We start from the raw sequence: 21,499 nt of genomic DNA, 5'->3' as shown, positions 1-21,499 counted from the left end.
TATACTTTTTTTTAATTAAAAGCGCGTTGCAAAAACTTTTATTTTTATAATAAAAAAGCTTATTTTGCACTTAAAAAAAATATAGTATAAAGCCTAATTATTTAGCTTTAACTTTTACTTTATTTTTTATAGCAATTTTAAATAAATTGCAGAGCTAGTTTTAAGTATTTTTATTATTATTTTTTTTATTTATTAATTTTTAATTTTTTTGTTGTAGTTGTGTTTTAAATTATTATAGTATAATATTAGTATTAAGTAGCTTAATGCTTATAGCTTTAAATACTTTTTATATATTTATAAAAATAAATATAGTATTATAAGTAGTTTAAAATAATAAAAAAAAATTGCTTTTATTTATAAAAATAAAACTTTAGCTATAATAAAAGTAGTGCGCGAGCTTAGTTAAATAAGTAGTTAAAAAAAATAAAAAAAGCACTATATTTAGAAATTATAAGCTATAAATTAAATAAAAAAAAAATATTATTAAAAAAATCTTATTAGCGTTGCAAAAGTCTATAAAATTAGTAATAAAATAGCTGCTATAGCTATTAAAAATAAAAATTTTATAATTTGCCTGCGCTTTGCTTTTTATATGCTAATTAAAAATTTATTTAAGCTAGGCTAAACTAATATTATTATTAAACTATTTAAAAAAACTTATTATAAAAAAAACTTAATATTTTTTTGCTTTTACATTGCGTAACTAAGTATTATAAAAATTTTTTTTTTTTTAAAAAATTATATTTAAATCTACTGCGCTCTTATTTGCACAAATATATATTAAAATTATTATTTATTTTTAATTATTATTTTATAAAATTATTATAATTTGTTTTTGCTCTTAAAGTTGCTTTAAAAAAACTTATTTAAAGTATAAAGTAATACTAATAAAAATTTTTTTTTTATTTATATTATAAATATAGCGCGCGTTAACTTTGTATTTTTAAATTTTTAAATAAAAAAAATTAAAATATAATTTATAATTATATTTAGTATTAGCTAAATGCTGTTTACAATTAATCCTAGTAGTATATTTAAAAGTAAAAGCATTATAATATTTTTTTAAAAATTGTGTAATTTATATATTAAAAACTTTTTATTTTAATACTTTAAAAGCAAAATTTTTTATTATAGCTTTTATAAGTGCAAGCTTATATTTAAATAAACTTTGTATATATTATATAAGTTTTAATTTTTATTATAAATTAAAATATATTTATTATTAAGCTTTTTTTACATTTAATTATATTTTCTTTTAGTATTAGCGCGCTAAAGTAATTTAATTAATACTAAATATTTTTACAGCTGCGCGGTATAAAAGTTATTTTTTAAAATTTTATAAATTAATTACTGCAATTATATTTAAAATTAAATTATTAGTAGTAGATATATTGCAGTTTAAAGATAACGTATTAAGTCTATTTTAATATTAGAATAGTTTATCGGCTGAAACGGTTCATCGGCTAATCTACCTCAGTATAGTCTTGGCCAACGCCACATCATGGGACCAATCCGTTCACCCCCGAGTCGCAGGGGAGACTTTTTGTCCCAACGCCAGAGGACATGGTTGTAAAATATGGAGTGCTAGATAGGTTTTGACGCACATGGCTTGACTCTACCACCTAACCGATACTGAGAGGCTTCTTGCGATGGCCTTGGAAGCACCTCGTTCATAATTTGCATGAGTTGGTTAATCGTTTGCATTAGACCTATGACCTCTTCTATCTTTCGGTACTCTTCTCAAGATTTTGACTAGAAATAGCTGCCTGCGAAGTGAAGAGAAATATATCTCCGCAGAATATTGACCTTACCCATACAATCTTGTATTCAGAGGAAACCAGATCTACTAAGTTAAGTTTTACCCCAATCTAGATGGTGGTCAACTCCGTACAATGAGGATGTTGATACGATAGTGCGATTAGATAAGCTGCTTTAGCGTCAAGTCCGTCGCTCCTGCCGGAGTTCGGTGTTGCAACTTTAGCTGAGCTCCGTCCTCACCTTCTGTCTCCTCGATCGTTCTCATTCGAACTACCTTGGCTGTATTTGTCAAACTTTGCGAATAGTGGCTGAGAGATGCTATGAGCTCGAGAAAATATACATCGCCAGCGGCATTCCACCGCAAACGATACCCATCACGATGGTTCGGGTACTTCCTTCCTACTGCTAACCTTGCCATACTGACCCAACCTAGACAGGCAATCTGTTTCCTGCACGACTACGGGTCTCACATCAGGAAAAACGCCGGAATCCTTCCTTTCGCCGCAATGGGAAGTTACAGGCATGCGAGCCATGCCGTAAAGGCAAGCTTCGCTGTGACCACATGCTGCCAACGTGTGGAAGGTAGGCTTGATGTCCGGTTTAGATGTTGAACTGCAAGCTGACAGGTTAAAGATGTGCCCGACGAAACAAGCCTGAGCAATGCGTTTACCACCCTGCACCATTGACGAAAAGGACTACTATTCCAACTCCGCAATGCACCAGTTCCGATCAAAGTAGCCCGGAATTGAACAGCTTCAGCACCCTATTCCATACAGGCTCCGAGCGTTCATCTAATCGTACCCCCTCTGATTTCGAATTGGACAGTGCGCGCCGTAATGGGGTTTTTGGATCCCTACCAGCTCTCGTACAGTCGGTTGAATGTAACTCAGTCTCAATACCGCGCGCTGTTCTCAACCAATACGACGAGTTCGTTCCTAGATTTTCCCGAGCAAGTAGCCTTCCCGCACAGTCTTGGTCGCAAAGTCAGCAGTCTACCGAGCGTAGGCCACTACCCGATGACCAGATCCGGGCCGATGCTCTTGACTTTGACAGCCGGTCTGCTTTCATCAACCACAATGCTATCCTGGCAGAAAACGAACTCAGCATTGGCATTCAGCCGCCGAGCGCCGACTCAACTCCCATGTCGAAAGTATCGCAGTCACACATCGACAGCGGTGCTGCCGTACTCACGTTGCTGAAGGACCTGCCGACCATCCAGAAGTACATTGACAAGTGGTTCTCTTTTGCGGGAGGCGTTGTTGTGATTGAACCCATGGTAAAGATATACACGTCTGGCCTGTGGTCAACATGGCAGAAGACTCTTGAATCTCAGAGACCTGCAGACCTTAGACTTATGTCGGAGAAAATATGGGAGAACACACTGAGACCTGTTTCCCCGCTGCTCCATAGGCACACAACACCTCGAGAATTCTGTGCGAATGTCACAGGTAGGTTTCTGAGATGGGAAGTTGTCGGTATTCTTGTGACTCTCGTCTCGCTAGTTGCTCAATCGTTAAAAGGTACGGCGTAGTGCGTTTTCGTGACCTTCCGGCTTCGCTAACAGATACTGTTAGATGGCGATCCCGTTTTCTGCTCTCATGATGAGCCTCCGGTCGATCGAGCTGCGCTTGCTCGTAGGATGTGCAATGCATCCGAGATGTGCGTTAACTTTTGTGATGACTTCGGAGTGCTGAACGATTTGTATCTCTGGCTCTTGTATGAGAACTCTGTTGCTTACTGCTCTATGCGGACTCGAGGAAGTAAGTGACCATCTAAGATTTAGTTCTGGGCTTCAGTTGCGAAGGCCACTGTGGTAGTATGTCAAACAGCTAACACCATTACTAGGCTATGAAAACGCCAGAAAACTTTCAGGCCTAGCTACCGCTCTCCTTTGTTGTAATCTGCATCAGGAGATCAAGGTCGACGATCACACTCCCTTTTTCATCGCCGAATTTCGGAAGCGCTTATTCATCTGCGCGTATGAGAACGACAAGCACTTCGCTACTTTTGCTGGGAGGCCACCAAAGCTGACCAGGCACTACTGTCGCCTCCAAATTCCGCTTGATCTTACAGATGCTCAGACTATGGCTGAAGGACTGGATCTCGAGAATGCGGTTGACGGGGAGGGTTGGAATCAACGAGGGACCGTGCAACGATGTACTTTTGCCCGACTTTCTGCGACCAATGCTCTTATAACAGAAGAGATCTTGGAGGTATCTCTAGGGTATTCACCGCGAGACGAGATCATTCACCGGGCCGCGGAGATTGAAACCAAGACCAATAAGTGCTGGGAAGAGCTTCCAGATTTCCTGCGTATCGATATCGATAACCCTTGGAGCATGAATCGTTCTCCACTTGAGCTGTTATTCCTGGTGCAAATTCGGCTGGGCCACCTTGATCATCACTTTCTCCTACAGCGAACGCTGATCAAAAAAGTGGGGTCGGGATCTGCCAATCCAAACATCACTCTCCTATCTGTGTGTAGTGAGATTTTCAAACTTGTTGTTCTGATGGTCGACAACAAGGATCATTTTCGAGACTTCCAGGTCGATTTCGTCTCGATTCTAGCCAGTAAGTCAAATCTCTTCCTAATGACTACACTGTTACTGACCAAGTGAGCGCACGGAATTCCTACTGCCGCTGTTCTAGCAGTCGAACTCCTACATCAAGAGCAAAACCCTAGCTCTGCATCCGCCATAGGCTACCCCCTTCATCGGTCGGACACAATACAGAGCCTCGCCGTTTTTGTATCCTGCCTCGGAACCATTAGAACAGAAGCCAACGGCTTTCACAGCTGCGATAGGGGCCGTAAGTTCCTGAAGAGAATCTTGGATATGATCTTAGGCCCTGGACCAGCTGCATCAAGAAGTAGTCCTCCAAATGTCGAAGGCATGATTGATCCTACATTGGGTGCACCGCTGCTGCAGGCTGGTTCCGATGGCGACTTTGTGCGCTGGCTGGAGAGTATGGAATGGGATCAGGATAGTTTGGTGAATTTCAACTGAGCCAATACAGTGCAGTTCCCGCCAATCACTGGTCGTTGATACGAAGCACTTGACTACAATTAACCTTTCCATGATATCCTGTACCTATATGCATTCGCGTGATGTTGGCCCAGGTAGGTCACTGACCAATCGCATCTATGATAGACGCCACCGCCACGACCCTGGTGTACGTCACGACTTTCGGCCGTAAGACCGTCAGCGTGACCACTGCAACACGACTTCAACATCGAACGTACGGGCTATTATTTCCCCATCTAACACATCAAACTGAACTCTTTCTCGTATTACGTCCGTTCCAGATCCACCTGGAAGGAATTGAGAGTGCGAGCGACTAACGAAATCGGTATACAGGTAAGCAAACCGTTCCTTATAAAGGGCACTGCAACACGAGGACACCTAGGCAAGGCGCCCAGTTTCAGCCAAAACATCTTAATCCCGTCAATAAACATCTTGTTTTTCGAAACATACTCATCATGTGTTGCAGCAAGCGCAGTCAGCAACGTCGTCTCGAACTTCAGCAGGGCCTTCTACCTCTACAACCAGTTCAAGCCCGTCAGCAAGGCTGTTGTGGTGCTCGCCGCCAACGGAGATTACTCGAAGCAGCAGTTGTAAACGCTCAGAATCACAACCAGGTCTCTCAGGTTCCCCAATCAGGCTACCTTGAGACAGACCCACCAGCGCGACGTCTCACTATGGCTGCACTGATTGCGGTTGGTATCGGACTCGGTGCTGAGAAGTTGGGACGTAAGATCTCTGAGAAAAGATTGGAGAAGAAGGAGAAGAAAAGTGCTGCGGTAAGTATCTCATCTCGTTTCCTACTTGGCAATTGCCACCACCCAGCCTTGCTCGACACTGATCGAGTCCAGGAACGCGAGGCCATCTATGGTACCGCAGAGTCTTCGACAGCGGGTGCAGTCCAGAATAGGCGCGAAAGTAGGAGCGAGAGAAAGTCTAGGAAGAGTGAAGAAGCACGGCATGAGCAAGAGCAAGTCAGTCGAAGGAGAAGTGTGAGTGAAGAAAGAGTTAGCGACGAAGAACCTCCGCCGCGGTATGAGGATGTTGTACGACAGGACGCCAGACGAGTCTAGCTGGACAAGATCTCGCAATTGTTAAGAGATTGTATTTCTGGATGATTTGCTGCTGGTCTTGCATGTTGTGCTTTCCTTTCCTTTTCATCGACAACATTGTATTCTGTACGTATGGTTTCTTTGTCATACACCCTTTCGAGTATACTAGCAGCGCCGTACTGCCAACGACCTTCCTCCATACTACGCCATAGCCTTGGACATTATGTGCGAACGTTCCCGGAAGAGAGCCGAGAGGTCAGCTGTCTCACTGAATTTTGGGGTTGGAGCATCCGTCATAATGCTTTGTCTCAGACAAAGACATGGAACCGTTTCGGGTTAACGGTCTGTCGAGTAACAGTCTGCCCTCTAGAGGTACCTGACGTTGCCCAGATGTAATGCTTGCTCTCCAGCCACCTGTGTAGGGCGGTGCTCTACTCCAGGGCTACTCTATCGGAGCACTGCGCAGCTGGAATGACCACAGCCGCTCTTGATCGGACTACTACTGCACAGCCATGGAGCACCCAGATGATGATAGCCGCTCTTGACCACCACTGCCCATTTCCAGCCACCAGGTTTCCCCGAAATACACACGCATCGTCACTCATTCCTGACGTTGTGTGACTCTGCTCGGTCGCTCGTCCCGAAATGGCAGCATCCGGCACAGCGACTCATTCCGCGTCCCAATGCGGCAATCCACGACCATCGTCACCTTGTTCTCTCTCTTCACTTTGGCCGCAAATATCTCGCGATGCTGCTCACGAGATCACAGGCCAGTTGCGACTGCCTCGCCGCTTTCGTCTCCGCGACAGCTTACCGTCTGTGCAAACGCTTTCGGCAGGCACGATATAACCTCTCTTTCACCCGCCTGCAGTCTTGAATTCCTCACCACCACACCACAAACTCGCACCTGCGTATCACCCACGTTCAACCACATTCCATTGCTGCAGTGCAACACTTCGCTCAGCCTCCCTTGCGCACATCTTATCGCTTAATCGCAACACGCTTCCGACACAATGGCCCGCTGGGCTCCCTCTGCGACCCGCGGCAGCGGCACACTCGACCGTGTCGAGGCGCCTGTTACGCTGCGCGGCTATCTACTCTGCGTCTTTGCCGCCTTTGGTGGCATCTTGTTTGGCTATGACTCGGGCTACATCAATGGCGTCTTGGCCATGAACTACTTCAAGCAGGAGTTTGGAGGTGAGTAACTACTCTGCCGATTTCACAGTGATGAGATACTAACAGTGGCGTAGGTCCTTCAACTGACCCCGACGCCTACAATGGTCGTCTGTACAAGACCTGGGAGCAATCTTTGATTGTCTCAATTCTTTCAGCTGGCACATTCTTCGGCGCGCTCTTTGCAGGCTCTCTCGCCGACTGGATTGGCCGCCGCTCCACTATCATCACCGGCTGTGGCATCTTCTCCATCGGTGTCATCCTCCAGGTTGTGTCCACCACGGTCGCTCTGCTCGTCCCCGGCCGACTGATTGCGGGCATTGGTATCGGCTTCGTCAGCGCCGTCATCATCCTGTACATGTCTGAGGTCGCGCCCAAGGCTGTCCGTGGTGCTATCGTCTCCGGCTATCAGTTCTGCATCACTATTGGGCTTCTCTTGGCTTCCGTCGTCGACAATGCGACAAAGGATCGCATGGACTCGGGCTCGTACCGTATCGCCATGGGCATGCAGTGGCTATTTGCCATCATCCTCGGTACCGGTCTGTTCTTCCTCCCAGAGTCGCCTCGCTGGTACGTCAAGCGTAATCGCCCCGAGGACGCTGCACGTGCCTTGAGCAGCCTCCGCGGTCAGCCTGCCGACTCGCAGTATGTAAAAGACGAGCTGAACGAGCTGGTTGCCAACTACAACTACGAGATGAAGCACATGCAAGCTGGCTGGATTGACTGTTTCCGTGGTGGATGGAAACCATCTGGTAACCTCCGCCGCGTTCTGCTCGGTATGGCGCTTCAGATGATGCAGCAGTGGACTGGTGTCAACTTCATTTTCTACTACGGCTCCACCTTCTTCAAGTCTGTCGGTCTGCAGAACGCATTCGTCATCTCCATGATCACGACAGCCGTCAACGTCGGATCCACGCCCATCTCCTTCTGGACCATTGAGAAGTTCGGCCGCCGCATGCTCCTCATCTACGGCGCTATCGGTATGCTTGTCTGCGAGTTCATCATCGCCATCGTCGGCACCGTCGACGAAGGAAGCAAGGCGGCAAACACGTGCCTCATCGTCTTCACGTGCATCTACATCTTCTTCTTCGCCTCGACCTGGGGTCCTGCCGCATGGGTCGTCATTGGCGAGATCTTCCCGCTGCCCATCCGCGCCAAGGGCGTCGCGCTCTCCACCGCCTCCAACTGGCTCTGGAACTTTGTCATCGGCTTCATTACGCCCTACATGGTCAACAAGGAGTACGGCAATCTCAAGACGAAGGTCTTCTTTGTCTGGGGCGCGACGTGCACGGCATGCGTCTTCTTTGCGTACTTCCTCGTTCCCGAGACGAAGGGTCTGTCGCTCGAGCAGGTCGACCGTATGCTGGAAGAGACTACACCCCGCAACTCGTCCAAGTGGGTTCCGCACTCGACATATGCTGACTCGGCTGATGTCTCGTCGCTTGAGACTACGGAGAAGACTGGCCACCTGACGGGCCGGGAATTCCGCGAGCATGGCGGCGTCTAGACGTCTTCACAATGTAATGCGTTATGACTTTGGCATGGGTGGATTCTTGTTCCGTAGTAACATCTTTCGTTGCTGCCGTCATCGGTAGTACTAGCGCGGTGTTCTGGTGCACTATGCGTACGCGCATTTGGGGTGGATGGGAGGTACTTTGCTTTGTTTCTTACTCACGACCTCAGTCGTTACCTCTATTCGGGGTGCAGATACCCGGTGCAGAGACGGATTGGCATGCAATCAGCCAGAGAGCAATAGGAATGATTGTACTTGATCTCCTCTCCTGGTTTTCTCATCTCTTACTCTTACCTGCAAATTATTCCTACTAATCTCTCGATGGCTGCAAAGTAATGTTCTGCACTGACGGGATATGTAGATGGTAAGAATGGTAATGGCTAGAAAATGCTGATGCTATACTTGCCCCAACCCCCTAGATAGGCACGCTAATATGCACTCATATAAAACGCTAACAGACTCCAACCAACCCCACGCTTCTCATCAGTGCACCGCAGTCTCGGGCTTCCTGCCAACCACAAAGTAGTACCTGATGTATAAATGGTAATCCTTGTTTCGCACATCGTCGATGACCTTTGCGATGAGGACGCGACACTCTGCCTCGCTCCAGCCGAGCACTTTGCCGAAGAAGCCCAGCGTGTAGGGCTCGATGCCCATGGTCATGTTCTCGCGCTGGTAGCGGCCGATTTCCTTCATGCGCGGGTCTTTGGGCCAGGGGCCAATGGGGACCTATTGCAGCTAGGCTTAGTACATAGGAAGAGTATATATAGTAGGGACATGTGGGGGGTGACGTACCTTGACGACCTTCTCCTGCACGTCGACAAAGCCAGCGTCAATCATGCGTTGGCGCAGGCTGTCGCCCACGCGGATATCCTTCTTGAACGTCTGCGCTGCCTGGTTGCAGAGTTCCTGCCAGTTCGCCAGATTGGCCGTCTTCTCCAGCGTCCCGTCGTCGCTTTCGCACAGGGCTAGCGGCTCGTTCAATTCCAGCCAGCCGCCCGGCGTGAGGTGCGTGTAGCTCTGCTGTATGAGCTTGTCCCAGTCGCCTATACTGCCACTCAAGGTGCGCACGTGAATCAGGTCGAAGGCCTCGGCGGCGCTGTACACCCAGTCGCTCTCGGCGTCGTCGATGTAGAATTTGGCGTTGGGCGGGATCCACGTTGGCTGGATGGGACTCAGATCTGTGCCCAGCACTTCGCTGCCGGGATTCTCGTCGGCGAAATCTATCGCCCATATCCCTGTGCCGGTTCCAATGTCCAGCACCCGTTTCGGTGGCGATTGGAAGGGCACATCAGAGAGCTTGCCGTTTAGCATCAGGAGGAATATGTGGTGGACCAGATCGAGGCGGTCCTGCTCTTTCTCGTCATTCGGGAGGACGTAGGAGCCCTGGCGGAAGCCATGGTAGCGGCGGCCGTTGCTGTACTCGTAGTGGAGGATGCTGGAGGCGAGGGACGTCGAGGCGGACGAGTTGGTGTCAAAGGCCGAGTCGCTGTCGGCATTGCTGCCCGTGTCGGGTTCAAGGTGGAGGACGGATTGGAGGTTTCCGCCTGCGTCTGCTTCTGTCGTCTCCGCGGCTCCTGGCTGTGGTGTTGGAGTTGGAGTAGTGGCAGGCGGCTGTTGCGGGTCTGCCGAGGCTGGCGCCGGCGGCCCGCTCGCGCTGGTGGGGGCGGCCGACATAGTACAAAGGGGGGCGAGGAGAGGGGAAGGAAGGGGAGGATGAAGAGAATCGCAGTCAAGTCAGTCAAGCAAGTCCTCGAGTTTGTTTCGCGGGGGATGGTCCTGATTTTGGTGTCGACAAGTCAGGCCATCAGATTCCACGGGTCCGCAAAATTTAAGACGATCGCACGACGCCGCTCGTGCTCCATGTGAGCTTGAGCTCCATCCAACATGCGTCCAATATCGCCGTACCAGTTACGAGTTACGACTTTAGCGCGCGGAACACACGCCAGCGAGCAGCCGACAGGCCGCCAGACGGGCCTTCATGTCGAAGCGTGTCCGTCTACCTCGTGGCCGCCGAAGCGAACGCTCCAAGTCCCTGATGGGGTATGGCCCACTATACACCATGTCTCGGCAACTGGCCTCCATGGCAAAAAGAGCTAAGCGGCGGCATTTCACCCTGTTTGTGTGCAAGGGAGATGCAGAGTTTATCAGCGGGGATGGGTTTGTGCCGCCGACTCTCCCGTTTAGCACGGCATGTTGTCCGCCTCCAATGTGTGGGCCCCAAGCGCTGCCAGTAACTAGACGGGCGTAATGTGTGTGTATCCTCACCGCAGGGAAATCTCATATGTAAGAACAACTCGTCGTCCAGTGGGTCGTCCCGGTCCTTTTCACACACACGTGAACACATGTTTCTTCTCTGTGTCCACTATACCCCCACCTGTCCATCGAATTGCCGGCGTACGGCGCAGTACCCATGGATTCGGTAAACAACACGAACCGCATTCTACCCTCGGTTCCTGTCCTATGTGTGGCAGCATACGCCTTCTACTTGGTCGGACGGGTCTTCTATCGGCTGTACTTGCATCCGCTGGCGAGATTTCCCGGGCCTAGGACTGCGGCAGCCACAAGCTGGTACGAGGCGTACTTCGAGATTGTGCTCACGGGACAGTACTCGAAGCAGATATCGAGGCTTCATGATCAGTATGGTATGTTATCCACATCCATTTTGTCTATCCACCCGCTGGTCAACAGTACAATCGTGGGTGGTTTTGATATTTGCAGCCAACTAACACCCTTGCAAGGCCCCATTGTCCGTGTCACTCCCCATGAGCTCCACATCAGAGACCCGCGCTTCTTCGACGAGGTCTACGGAAAGAACCTCCATCTCGACAAAGAAGGATGGGACAAACGATTCGGATGCGCGGGAGGTGTGCTTACCACGGTGAAAGGAGAACACCACAAGCGGCGCCGTGCAGCGCTTTTGCCCATGTCAGTCTATTTCATATCACCAACAACCATTTTCTCAATCTTTAGCCTTGCAAGCCTATGCCAATGTTGCGGTTGTATTCGAGATCTTTAACTGATGTCTCTCAGGTTCTCCCGTCGTTCAATCCTCGACTTCATCCACATCATCTACCGCCACATCGACACCCTCTCCCTGCGTATGCAGGAATTTGAAGCCCGAAAAGAACCACTCAACTTGTCTCTTGCTTTCCCTGCGCTGACAGGCGACATTATTATGGACTATTTCTTCGGGTTTAATTATGCACAGCTCAAGCATCCGGAGTTTGAAAGCTTTCACGATGCGTTTATCAAGATTGCAGGGACTGGACATATTGCAACACAGTTTCCTTCGTTCTATCCAGTAAGTCACAAGAGGGGAGGAGTATGGAGGGGCAGAAAACAAACGCTGACAGCATAGGCAGATTATGAATAGCATTCCTGACAAGATCACCGTGTGGCTACAGCCAGCAGCAAAGCCATTGCTCAAGTTCAAAAGGGTATGTAGCACAGTTGATAGATCTTATTCTGTACACTTTGGATACAGCATCAAGACTGACAGAAACAGGACCAGTGGGAACTCATAGGCCGCACCCTCCGCGGCGAAGAAGTCAAGCATAACGACGCCAAGAAAGTCATCTTCCAAGAAATTCTATCCTCCAAGCTCCCTCCAGAAGACAAGTCCCACCAGCGTCTAGCGGATGAAGCACAGATTGTGCTCGGCGGTGGCGTCGAGACAACTGCTTTCGCCCTGTCCATAGCAACATTTCACATCATCAACACCCCGAGAATCTATGAGAGACTGCACAAAGACCTCGTGGAAGCGTTCCCGAATCGCGCGAGTCTGGAACTGTCTCCGCTGGAGCACATGCCCTACCTCAAGGCCATCATCATGGAATCCGCACGCCTGTCCTACGGTCTAAGTGCGCGAAACCCACGGTCGCATAAGACGATGATCCGGTATAAAGACTGGGTGATTCCCGCAAACACATGCATCGTAAGCCCAGCCTTCACTACCTCTTGCTCAATTATAGTGCTAGGAGAGAGACGTGCTAACGTGAGACACAGTCCATGACCATCCCCGAAGTCTCGCACGACGAATCCATCTTCCCCAACTCGCGAGACTTCATCCCAGAGCGCTGGCTCGACAATCCGCACACGGCCGACGGCATCCCCCTGGACCGCTTCATGGTATCGTTTGGCCGTGGAACGCGCTCTTGTCTCGGGATTACGCTTGCGTGGACGGAACTGTACCTAACGCTCGGCATGATATTCCGCCGCTTCAAGTTTGAACTCTACGAAGCGGACGTTACCGACGTTGAACTCGGACATGATTTCTTCATTCCGGTCGCGAGGTTGGATAGTAAGGGTGTGAGGGTGTTTGTCACTTCGACGAGCGACTAGTCGGGCCGAAGGGGGAACGTCGTGGTCAAGACGGGAAAATATAGTGCGGCATGTGAAAGTCTGTATATGCTGCTGTTTAGATCATGGCGACACAGCTCTGAAATACATAACAGATGGAGGATACCTTGTTAGAGCATTGTGCGGGAGATGGATATATCCTCATGATATGGAACAGTTACGCTTCTTTAAAAAATGTATAATCTTCAAGAGAAAGATATACGCGTCGTCATTCTCACCCAGTCTCATCAGCCGAACAGCCGCTCGCTCCGCTCCACCCCGCCCCTTCTCCTTTCTAGTCGATTATCACTCAGCCTCAACACCCCTCCTCGAATCCTTCCTCCACAATCCCCACAACTCCACTCGAATCTTCCCCACTTTTCGCCTACTCTCTTTCCACCCCATCTCATCCATCGCGTCCTATCCCATCTGCAAGCCACCAGCCCCTACACAAATTCTAGCCCAACCCCCCAATATCCCCTGTAGTTTTAAACCCCATGAGAAAGTACAACTGCGCTTCCCGCTCGGTACAGGGTATTTCCTGGTTTTGCAGGTGTATCGATGGGCGTCTCTGCGTTGAGGACTGGGGAGTGGGTGCTGCGGTTGAGTCGTGTGTGGAGCGTGTTGAGTGTGTTGAGGAGATGGATTGTGGGCGGGAAGGCGACGGTGATGTCGGTGGCGAGCGTGAGTTGAGAGCTTTTGGCGACGTGTGGGGTAGTTGTGTGTAGGGGAGTCGGGAGGGCGAGGACGAGGTTGTTGAGCTTGTTTTTGTAGACATGTCTGGATTGGAGGCGTGATTGGTAGTCGATGTAGGCATGGGGAAAGAGCGGAGGACCAGATGACGCTATACAGGTAGGTATAAGGGAGTTGGGTGGATTCAAGTTCCACAGTGAACTCCCCCTAACGGAACGGTAGTTAGGATGGTGTGATGCGTGTAATGTCTCAGGACGAAGATACATCTAAAGAAGCTTCTCTCTCTCGTCCCCTTTACTCTTTTCAGCAGCAAGACAGTAGTGGTGGTACTACTTAAAGACAACGACAAAGCGGAGGTGCGTGTACAAGTAACAGTAACACTACCATCCCCCCATGGGCACGGTACGCAGTAGTACTATGTCCAGAGGCAAAAAAACCACGCATGTCTAGGCTGTCCAACCCCTCAGCTAAACGCCCGTTACTCCACCCCCCAACAGCTTCGCCACACATACACACATACGCATAAATACACGCACACATCATACTACGCAATGAGACGTATTTACCCCTCACGAGCAAGACTAGGAGCGTTGACGTGCAGTATTAGCCAGCCCCAGCCAGCCGGACGCATAACATGGTTTTCTTTCCCCCCTAAAGCCAAATCTGGGGGTGGGTGGGAGGAACGACTAGAGTGGAGCACAAGGGGGACGTGCGAATTACCTAATTCGAAGGCTCTTTATACATACATCAGTCAGTCCATTAATCAATCCACGTATAACCCCCACGCCCCAGATACCTAGTACGTTGATGTGCATATACATCCCTCCAGAACAACCGTCCCCTCGAAAAGAGAAGAGTGAAACCCTCCAAGAACGAACGATTGATTTTCCATTTAGCAGAGAGGTGAGCGCTAGACCCCTGAGATTAGTTTCAACGATACATGCCTATTACACCCTGATGGCGTCTTGTCACGCCATCCCGAAAACGGCGTCTTTTTGCACCATATTAGGCCTGCATAGCACCATGTCCACGTTGCACAAAGAAAGCACGCCTTATTTATGATTCAGATGTTATAGCTCTCATTTCAGAGATGAGAAAGTGGTATCTATTCGAAAAACCGCCAAGATAATGTAGGCGGAGAAAAGTGTGCAATGGATAATTGCGGGAATTAGGGAAAAAGCAAAATCCCCTCAGTGGATGAGGTGGTAGGTACCAAAATGTAGCGTAATCATACGTATCCCAAACGCCCGTTTTTCCTTACAAGCCAGGGGCCGTCCCTTGAACTTGAATCCCAAAAATTCCCAGACGCCATGCTGAACCCAGGCAGATAGCCACTTGACTTATTCTGAACCCATAAAAAAGAGATGAGCGATGTGAAAGGCAGAGAATCTCTCAAGCTCAATTCACAACTCGCCAGTAAAACAGTGCACCCTCACGCTCCCATCCTCACTCCCACTAACTACCCTCTCATCGCTGAGCCCTACACAGGTAACGGGCCCCGTATGCCCTGTCAAGGTGCGCTCATGTTTCCCCGTTCTTGGGTCCCAAATTTTGATCGTTTTGTCCTCCGCCCCCGATACGAGGCGTAAGCTATCCGCAGCCAAGGACCATATGCCCTCGACGTGCCCGAAGAAGCGGTGGACGCACCGACCCGAGGGCACGTGCCAAAGGCGAATCGTGCCGTCGAGAGAGCCAGTAAGCATGTAAGAGGGTGGGGAGGGCCGTGTGGGGTCGGCAGGGAAGAAGGATGATTCTTCGGTTACTTGTGACGAGGAATCAACTGGCTGGGGGAAGGATTGCGTGGTATCCGAGTCGAGGGACGCGGTGTCCGACGTATCGTTGTGAGCATTTGCAAGAAAGTCGTCTTCGTCGAGCTCAAACTCGTGAGGGAGGGGAAGCACTTGTTGGACTTGACCGACGTGGCCTTCGTAAGTTTTGATGCAGCGGTGGGTGTCGAGGTCCCAGAGTTTGACAGTCATGTCGTCGGATGCTGAGAAGAGAGTGCGCGAGGGGAGGTCGATCTTGACGGCGTTGACCCAGTCTGAATGGCCCATCAATTGTGTGCGTTGATAGTTGTTGAAGTCGTGCACTATAATGGTGTTGTCGGATGACCCTGAGGCAAGAAGCTTGTCCGCCATGTGGAGGCCAATGACCCCATGGGAGTGACCGGTCAGTGTTCTGATCAGTTCACCGGTCCTCCAGTTCCAGACCTTCATGGTGTTGTCCAAGCTTCCGGAAATCAGTTTGCTGTCATCGAACTGCAGACACCGAACACCCTGGGTGTGGCCGGTAAGTGTTCGGATCTCTTTACCCGTCGTAATGTCCCACACCTTGATGGTGGCGTCGTAAGAGCCAGTGATTAGAATGCGGTCGTCGAACTGAAGGCACATGACGCCATTGGTATGACCTTTGAGGATCCTTGTCGTGTATCGGCCGTATTTCCAATTGGTTCCCACCTTGAAGCGGTCCTTGTAGACATCCTTCCAAGGTCGTTTCTTAGGTTGGTCGAAGTAGGACGCGAGGTCTCGACCCAGTTCCATGCTTGTGCATGCCCGCTTGCTCGATGCCTCTGGCGAAGATGGATCCTCCGGTGCAGACCGCTTGGTGGCAGTTGTTGAGTCAGACACGTCAGCCGTTGGTTGGGCGAGGGCTGTAGAAGGTTCTGACGTCTCTAGAAGAGGTGTGATGTTCGGTGACCATTCATTCAGGCCACGCCCGGACGCGCGCAGCTGAATCCTCCTCTTTTCGTGTCGTAAGCGCCGCTGGTCCAACAGTGGCAGTCCCCAGCCGCACTTTGTGCACTTTCTGTCAATGTGTTGCTCACACATCTTGTGCCAGACAACATCGTCGTCGGCAAGCTGTCTCCATCTCCGGCTTACTTGGGCTGCCTGGCATAGCGAAGTTGTGTCGAGGTAGCACAGGATCTTGAAGCCCAGCTCGGTAGGTAGGGCGCCGAGGAAGTCGATCTTGATGAGGTTACGGACCGATGAGGAGATGAAGGAGAGCTGAGGGAAGCAGCACTGGGCGAGGATGCCTTGTAGCATGAGATTGCGGTGGCGGGAAGGGGCGGCCGAGAAGAGCGACCACACGTTGGTGATGCTCTGCTGGTCTGCTTGTGACTCTCTACCGAGTTCCTGGAGCCGTTAGTAACCGCCATGTCACTACACTAGTGAGTGATCAGGTACATACCTCCTGCAGCTGCTCCATAGAGGGCTCGTCTGCCTGTCGTCGACACAGCAGATCTGGGCGATGGCGGTAGCAGAACTTTGTATTGGCGTTAACGGGGGGCACATCTTGGTTGTCGCTGTTGCCACCAAGAGGGTTGTACTGGTGCGGGATGTGCTGTGCGAGGTAGGGTGTGATCATCTTTTCGATTCTTTTGGATTTGCTAGCTGCGGCCTCTTCTGTGTCGTCTATGCTGTCTCCGTGCAGGTGTCTCGTCCGCTCAGAGAGACCCTCATGGTCGTGGCCATGCATCAGGGCGGTGTGCGGGTCTGTGGAAGTAGCCGGCGAGAACTGGTCAGTAATGGGTACCTGGGTACGCCATGACATACGTCTTCGTTTGGGCGTGTTAGAATTGGATTGCGAGCGATTGCGGTCGGTTGCGACAGTTTCCGTGGTATGGGTGGTATTTGACGCCATCTTAGCGTTGAGCGCGGAGAGTGAATCCACTGCCGTCGATTTGATGATCCGCTATGTCCTGTGCGGGCGCAAGGAAAGGGTATCAGGGCTCGGGCCCGCACAGCGCGCACTCATGGGGTTGCGGTGAGCTTGTGCTGCTGTCGAGCTTCTGCCGCGATATCGCGTGCGAGGTCCCAGGGTCTTGGTAGTGCTGACGAGACGGACAACATGCGACGACGACGCTTGAATGCAGCGAAGAGAGGGTACCACGGGTGCTGGGTTCGATAAATAGGGTGAGCACGAAAGATTTGAGCAATCTCAGGCGCTCGCTTTGCTTTTGGGTGGGTGGGTGTTGGCCGTGGAGAGGCGTGGGGTGCAAGGTCTGCGGGAGAGCGGCGACGAACCGAAGGATGGCGCAATGTCACTCCTCAATAGCACCTTCAGATCACGCAATGCTGCTTGGCTACAGCGACCATCCGCCGCACGTGCTATTGCGTGAGCGCTGCAAGTCGTGTCTCTGGAAGTAAATACAATTACGAGACTGCTTCTAGTTCTTGGTCACTAGCTAACTAAATTACTCTGCTGTCGATGCTTCCTATTCGGGTCACGTGCTGATGATGCTATTCCCGTTGGCCCCGCTTATGCAGCCATCCCATCCCGACTCTCCTTTAGCGGCGGTATCAACCTTGGCCGTGGAGCTTGGTAGCGCTATCACTAGGCATCGTCTGTCAACCTAGAAGCCCTCCTTCATCGCACTATCATGTTCTTCGATAGCGCAGTGGTACCATCAAACTGCGCCTCGCTATAGACCTTCTGCGGTGACCATGTCTTGCTGTAGTGTTTGACAGACAGCCCCCTGAATCATCACCCACTCGGCTGCCTAGCTGGGCCTGAGCCATGGCATCTCCTCCGTCTCCCGCATCTTCAACGAGCAGTGCTGCATCACGAAGGTCCTTTGATCAGGACCAGAATAGGCCGCAGACGCTTGAGGACCTCGTAACCCACTTTGTTGCCTCCAAGCGCTCTCTGAACACCCAGACGGTGCTATGGCGCGCGAATGAGATAGTCAACACCGCGCGCGAGCTGCTGGAAGAGAATGCCGTCCTCGCAGCTAAGAACACAGCAATACGTAACATAGTGGACCAGCAGGTAGACGCCCTGGAAGCCGTCCGCCGTGGCATAGACGTAGTAGAAGCCGACGTCGAGACTGAGTTCAAGGTACAAGCTCCAGTAGGTAATACCGGCTAGGAAGCTTGCTAAACACGCGCAGCAACTCCTCCACGACGTCGACACTTCCTTCTCAGGCCTGAACTCGACCCTTGCTGTCCTCCGCGAAACGCCCATCGAGGCTGTTCTCCAACCCCCCGGTACCCCTCAAAAGCACCTCTATGACTTCATCGATAGCACCACCGTGTCCAACCTCGAGGCCACACTGCGCGCCTGCATAGACCGCTACAACGAGGCCCGCGCGACGCTGGATGACAGCAACGATGCCTTCGACACCGCGCTCGACAATCTACACTCCTCGATAACAAACGTCCCAGTGACTCCGCTGACTACGGAAGATCCAAGTCCCATACCGGGCTTATACCACCAGCTAGAAGGTCACGCGAAGGAAGCTGCACAGGCGTTCCAGTCGCTAGTCCAGCATTACGATCTATGCGTGACAGCGCTGCGACACACCGAAGGCGGATCAGCAGCAGCAACTCAAGCCACCGGCGACGCACACGCACACTCAGACGACGACTTCTCCGCGCCACCAGAGCCCATGAGCGAAGACGAGCGCCAGGAAATGCTGCACGTCCTGCGCAAAGACGCACACGAAGTCGAAGACGTCGTAACCGAGATCCGCGAACGGGGCGCGGAAATGACCTATTTGCTCGAGCAGATCGAGAGCCACGTCCACCACCTGCGCAACGAAGCAAACGCCCTGTCGAGCGTACTGCAGATGATCGCGCACATCACGGCCGAAGTCAAGACCTACATCGCTACGACGCGCTCTTTCCACGCCTCATGGCTCGAAGACACGCGTCCCCACCTCCTCACCGGCATCGAAGAGTGGGAGAACCAGCGCGAATTCTACGAGCGTTTCGATCTCGCGTATGCAGAGCTGCTAGTGGAGATATCGTCGCGGAGGAGGAGACATGAAAAGGCGAAGAGGAAGGCCGACGAGGCGCAGAAGGAGCTTGATAGACTGCATGTCGAAGACAAGCGCGCACGAGAACAGTTTGCCCTTGCGCAGGGCGATTTCTTGCCCTTGGATATATGGCCGGGTTTGAGGGATCCGCCGCGGCAGTACGAGGTCAAAGCCGTGGCGCGTCAGAGGGAAGAGGACGATCCGGACAATGAGGAGGAAGAGGAGGGGGGAGATGCAGCTGCGGTTGGTGGAGGTGGAGTGCAGAGTATACCGCAGTTGGGCAGGAATGTTGTGGAGCGGGCGTTGACGCGAGTCAAGCGGCGGATGTGACCGTACATCTACCTCTCTCGCGCGGCGTATGGGATTGGAATTTACTGGCGTTTCGCATCACATGGCGTTTTATCACCTCTGTCACGTCACGCACATGGCTACTTACCTGTATGATTACCTCACAAAAGACATTGACAGCGAACCGCGTATATGATACAAATGTAAGATTGAATAATACATACATGCACAACCAAAAAAAATCAAGACAGGGCTTCTCTGAACGGCATGGGTATAGTAGACTCGGGAAACAATGAAAGCCAATGCTGGAAAGCAGATAGTTCCGACACCGATTCTCCCTCCTGCTTCGCATCTGCAGCCTCGGGCGGGTTATTATTGTGCGGGAAACAAGGGCCAGGGGGTGCGGACACAGAACGCTGGTGTTGGGATGGGACGAGTTGAGACTGGGCTGGGCTGAAAACGGGGGCGGGCGCGAGAACAGGAGGAGCAATGCGAAAGCCAACTGGAAGAGGAGCAGGAACCATCTCTCTCCATGTCGGTGGAAGCTTCTCCGGCACCGGTGGAGGAGATTTCGACAATGTTGTGGTGGACTTGGATCGCAGTGTTGGCGACGTCCGCGCAGAAGCTGATGAGCGTGGACCATGATGCACTGAAAGCCTCCAATGCTGTCCGAAGTCGACCTCAACATCGAAGAAGATCCTCTACACCACTCCCGTTAGCTCAAAAATTCCCCGCAGGTTCCCCAGACAGCAACGAAGGAAGTGGACTTAGACATGCTGACCCGCACGTCCAGTATGAGTAGTCCTTGCCTTCCTGCTCCTCCAGAAGACGACCGCGCCGAGAACGGCGGTAAGGAACCAAAGCAGCATATTCGTAAGCAGCACCCACACCGCGTTCTTCATGCGGATAATGCCCTTGTTGCCCTCTGGATTCTCCTTGATGTACATCTTCCCAAAGATGCCAAACGCAACCAGGTAGCACAGAAACACAAAGGAATCGACGTAGAAGAAGAACCACGCTTTGATTAGCGGCAGCATGAACACCAGGCTGATGACGGCGCCCAGCGTGCCGCAGACGACCGCCCACACCCATTTGCTGTCGACGTATTTGCCCGCTTTGCGCGCGTTGCTGAGGTCCACGGCGTACAGCCCGATGACCGTCAGGCCGAGGACAAACTGGAACAGGCGGAGCAGGATGCGCAGAGCGCCTGTGATGGTGAAGTTTGACCAAAAGGACGTGCCGAATGTCGCTTTTTCGCCCTTCATCGATCTACGTGAAAGGAAGTTGAGCGCCATGGTAGCGAGCTGGAAATATCGTCAGTAAAAAAGTAACGCAGGGCGCGCGTGTGTGCACGTACGTTTGTTAGGAGTTTAGTTGGTGAGGTGCGACAAGTTTATTGTAGGTTTAGTGGATCGTAGGTGTCTAGCGGCGAGAGAATTGCGGGAATCGTGGGAAGAAAAAAGTCGTAGAAGTAGTAATAGCCCGTATACAACGTTGAACACAATCGTCGACACAATGCTGTTGTTATCGCAAAAGGCAGTCTGCAGTCAAAAAAGGCCGCTGTCGAGGGCCGAGAGAGAGTTCAACAATGTCCTTGGTCTATGACGTGGGTCGGGAATGTGACTACTGCCGGGGAGAGTACGCTCCTTCTGTACAATGATCGACAACGGCAAGTGTAGGGGGTAGTATGCTGCAAGGCTGGAAAACTTGTAATATATGCGCGCTGCACAATGATGAAAGTAGTAAGAGAAAATAAAGTGACTGTCAAAGTCGGAGTAGAAGGAAGTCGTTTATTGAAAGTCTCGCGCACAATGACTACAAGACGTTCGTGAACGAGTGACTCTTATATGACACTGTGAAGACAAGTCACTACTACCCAAAAAGGTTCACGTCGCTGCGATCG

General features: G+C 50.8%; 11 protein-coding genes across 11 annotated transcripts; 6 read left to right on the top strand and 5 right to left on the bottom strand.

Moving 5' to 3' along the window:
* Positions 1-2,007: 2,007 nt before the first annotated feature.
* On the top strand, positions 2,008-4,763 carry K460DRAFT_348380 (uncharacterized protein; the record flags this gene model as incomplete). Its single annotated transcript, XM_040931383.1, has 6 exons — positions 2,008-2,140; positions 2,192-2,340; positions 2,392-3,278; positions 3,333-3,518; positions 3,604-4,329; positions 4,378-4,763. Exons 1-6 carry the CDS (start codon positions 2,138-2,140, stop codon positions 4,761-4,763), a joined length of 2,337 nt encoding a protein of 778 aa, XP_040782761.1. The 5' UTR covers positions 2,008-2,137.
* A 692-nt stretch (positions 4,764-5,455) lies between these two features.
* On the top strand, positions 5,456-5,851 carry K460DRAFT_410797 (uncharacterized protein; the record flags this gene model as incomplete). Its single annotated transcript, XM_040937418.1, has 2 exons — positions 5,456-5,557; positions 5,630-5,851. The coding sequence occupies 2 exons, from the start codon at positions 5,456-5,458 to the stop codon at positions 5,849-5,851; spliced, it is 324 nt and encodes a 107-aa protein (XP_040782760.1).
* Positions 5,852-6,843: 992 nt separating this feature from the next.
* K460DRAFT_296602 (general substrate transporter) lies at positions 6,844-8,510 on the top strand (the record flags this gene model as incomplete). The annotated part of the gene is made up of 2 exons (XM_040929645.1): positions 6,844-7,027; positions 7,081-8,510. The coding sequence occupies 2 exons, from the start codon at positions 6,844-6,846 to the stop codon at positions 8,508-8,510; spliced, it is 1,614 nt and encodes a 537-aa protein (XP_040782759.1).
* K460DRAFT_371406 (uncharacterized protein) lies at positions 8,475-8,974 on the top strand. The gene has a single exon (XM_040934349.1). The coding sequence runs from the start codon at positions 8,534-8,536 to the stop codon at positions 8,828-8,830; it is 297 nt and encodes a 98-aa protein (XP_040782758.1). The 5' UTR covers positions 8,475-8,533; the 3' UTR covers positions 8,831-8,974.
* A 25-nt stretch (positions 8,975-8,999) lies between these two features.
* K460DRAFT_296319 (S-adenosyl-L-methionine-dependent methyltransferase) lies at positions 9,000-10,193 on the bottom strand (the record flags this gene model as incomplete). Its single annotated transcript, XM_040929628.1, has 2 exons — positions 9,000-9,245; positions 9,312-10,193. 2 exons carry the CDS (start codon positions 10,191-10,193, stop codon positions 9,000-9,002), a joined length of 1,128 nt encoding a protein of 375 aa, XP_040782757.1.
* Positions 10,194-10,848: 655 nt separating this feature from the next.
* On the top strand, positions 10,849-12,943 carry K460DRAFT_204715 (cytochrome P450). Its single transcript, XM_040927217.1, has 6 exons — positions 10,849-11,161; positions 11,258-11,444; positions 11,550-11,820; positions 11,873-11,956; positions 12,025-12,453; positions 12,525-12,943. The coding sequence occupies exons 1-6, from the start codon at positions 10,930-10,932 to the stop codon at positions 12,858-12,860; spliced, it is 1,539 nt and encodes a 512-aa protein (XP_040782756.1). The 5' UTR covers positions 10,849-10,929; the 3' UTR covers positions 12,861-12,943.
* Positions 12,944-13,345: 402 nt separating this feature from the next.
* On the bottom strand, positions 13,346-13,816 carry K460DRAFT_359903 (uncharacterized protein; the record flags this gene model as incomplete). The annotated part of the gene is made up of 1 exon (XM_040932225.1): positions 13,346-13,816. One exon carries the CDS (start codon positions 13,814-13,816, stop codon positions 13,346-13,348), a length of 471 nt encoding a protein of 156 aa, XP_040782755.1.
* A 1,137-nt stretch (positions 13,817-14,953) lies between these two features.
* K460DRAFT_410793 (sulfur metabolite repression control protein-like protein SconB) lies at positions 14,954-17,192 on the bottom strand (the record flags this gene model as incomplete). Its single annotated transcript, XM_040937417.1, has 2 exons — positions 14,954-16,684; positions 16,740-17,192. The coding sequence occupies 2 exons, from the start codon at positions 17,190-17,192 to the stop codon at positions 14,954-14,956; spliced, it is 2,184 nt and encodes a 727-aa protein (XP_040782754.1).
* An 876-nt stretch (positions 17,193-18,068) lies between these two features.
* Positions 18,069-19,638, top strand: K460DRAFT_359901 (uncharacterized protein; the record flags this gene model as incomplete). Its single annotated transcript, XM_040932224.1, has 2 exons — positions 18,069-18,389; positions 18,442-19,638. The coding sequence occupies 2 exons, from the start codon at positions 18,069-18,071 to the stop codon at positions 19,636-19,638; spliced, it is 1,518 nt and encodes a 505-aa protein (XP_040782753.1).
* Positions 19,639-19,738: 100 nt separating this feature from the next.
* On the bottom strand, positions 19,739-20,242 carry K460DRAFT_204548 (uncharacterized protein). Its single transcript, XM_040927216.1, has one exon. The coding sequence runs from the start codon at positions 20,118-20,120 to the stop codon at positions 19,839-19,841; it is 282 nt and encodes a 93-aa protein (XP_040782752.1). The 5' UTR covers positions 20,121-20,242; the 3' UTR covers positions 19,739-19,838.
* Positions 20,243-20,363: 121 nt separating this feature from the next.
* K460DRAFT_381049 (uncharacterized protein) lies at positions 20,364-20,891 on the bottom strand (the record flags this gene model as incomplete). The annotated part of the gene is made up of 1 exon (XM_040935317.1): positions 20,364-20,891. The coding sequence occupies one exon, from the start codon at positions 20,889-20,891 to the stop codon at positions 20,364-20,366; it is 528 nt and encodes a 175-aa protein (XP_040782751.1).
* Between the last annotated feature and the right edge of the window lie 608 nt (positions 20,892-21,499).

This window comes from Cucurbitaria berberidis (assembly GCF_010015615.1).
Source record: "Cucurbitaria berberidis CBS 394.84 unplaced genomic scaffold K460scaffold_7, whole genome shotgun sequence".
Lineage (NCBI taxonomy): Eukaryota > Fungi > Ascomycota > Dothideomycetes > Pleosporales > Cucurbitariaceae > Cucurbitaria > Cucurbitaria berberidis.
The sequence above is the reverse complement of the archived record's forward strand: the minus strand, read 5'-3'. Positions and strand labels throughout refer to the sequence as shown.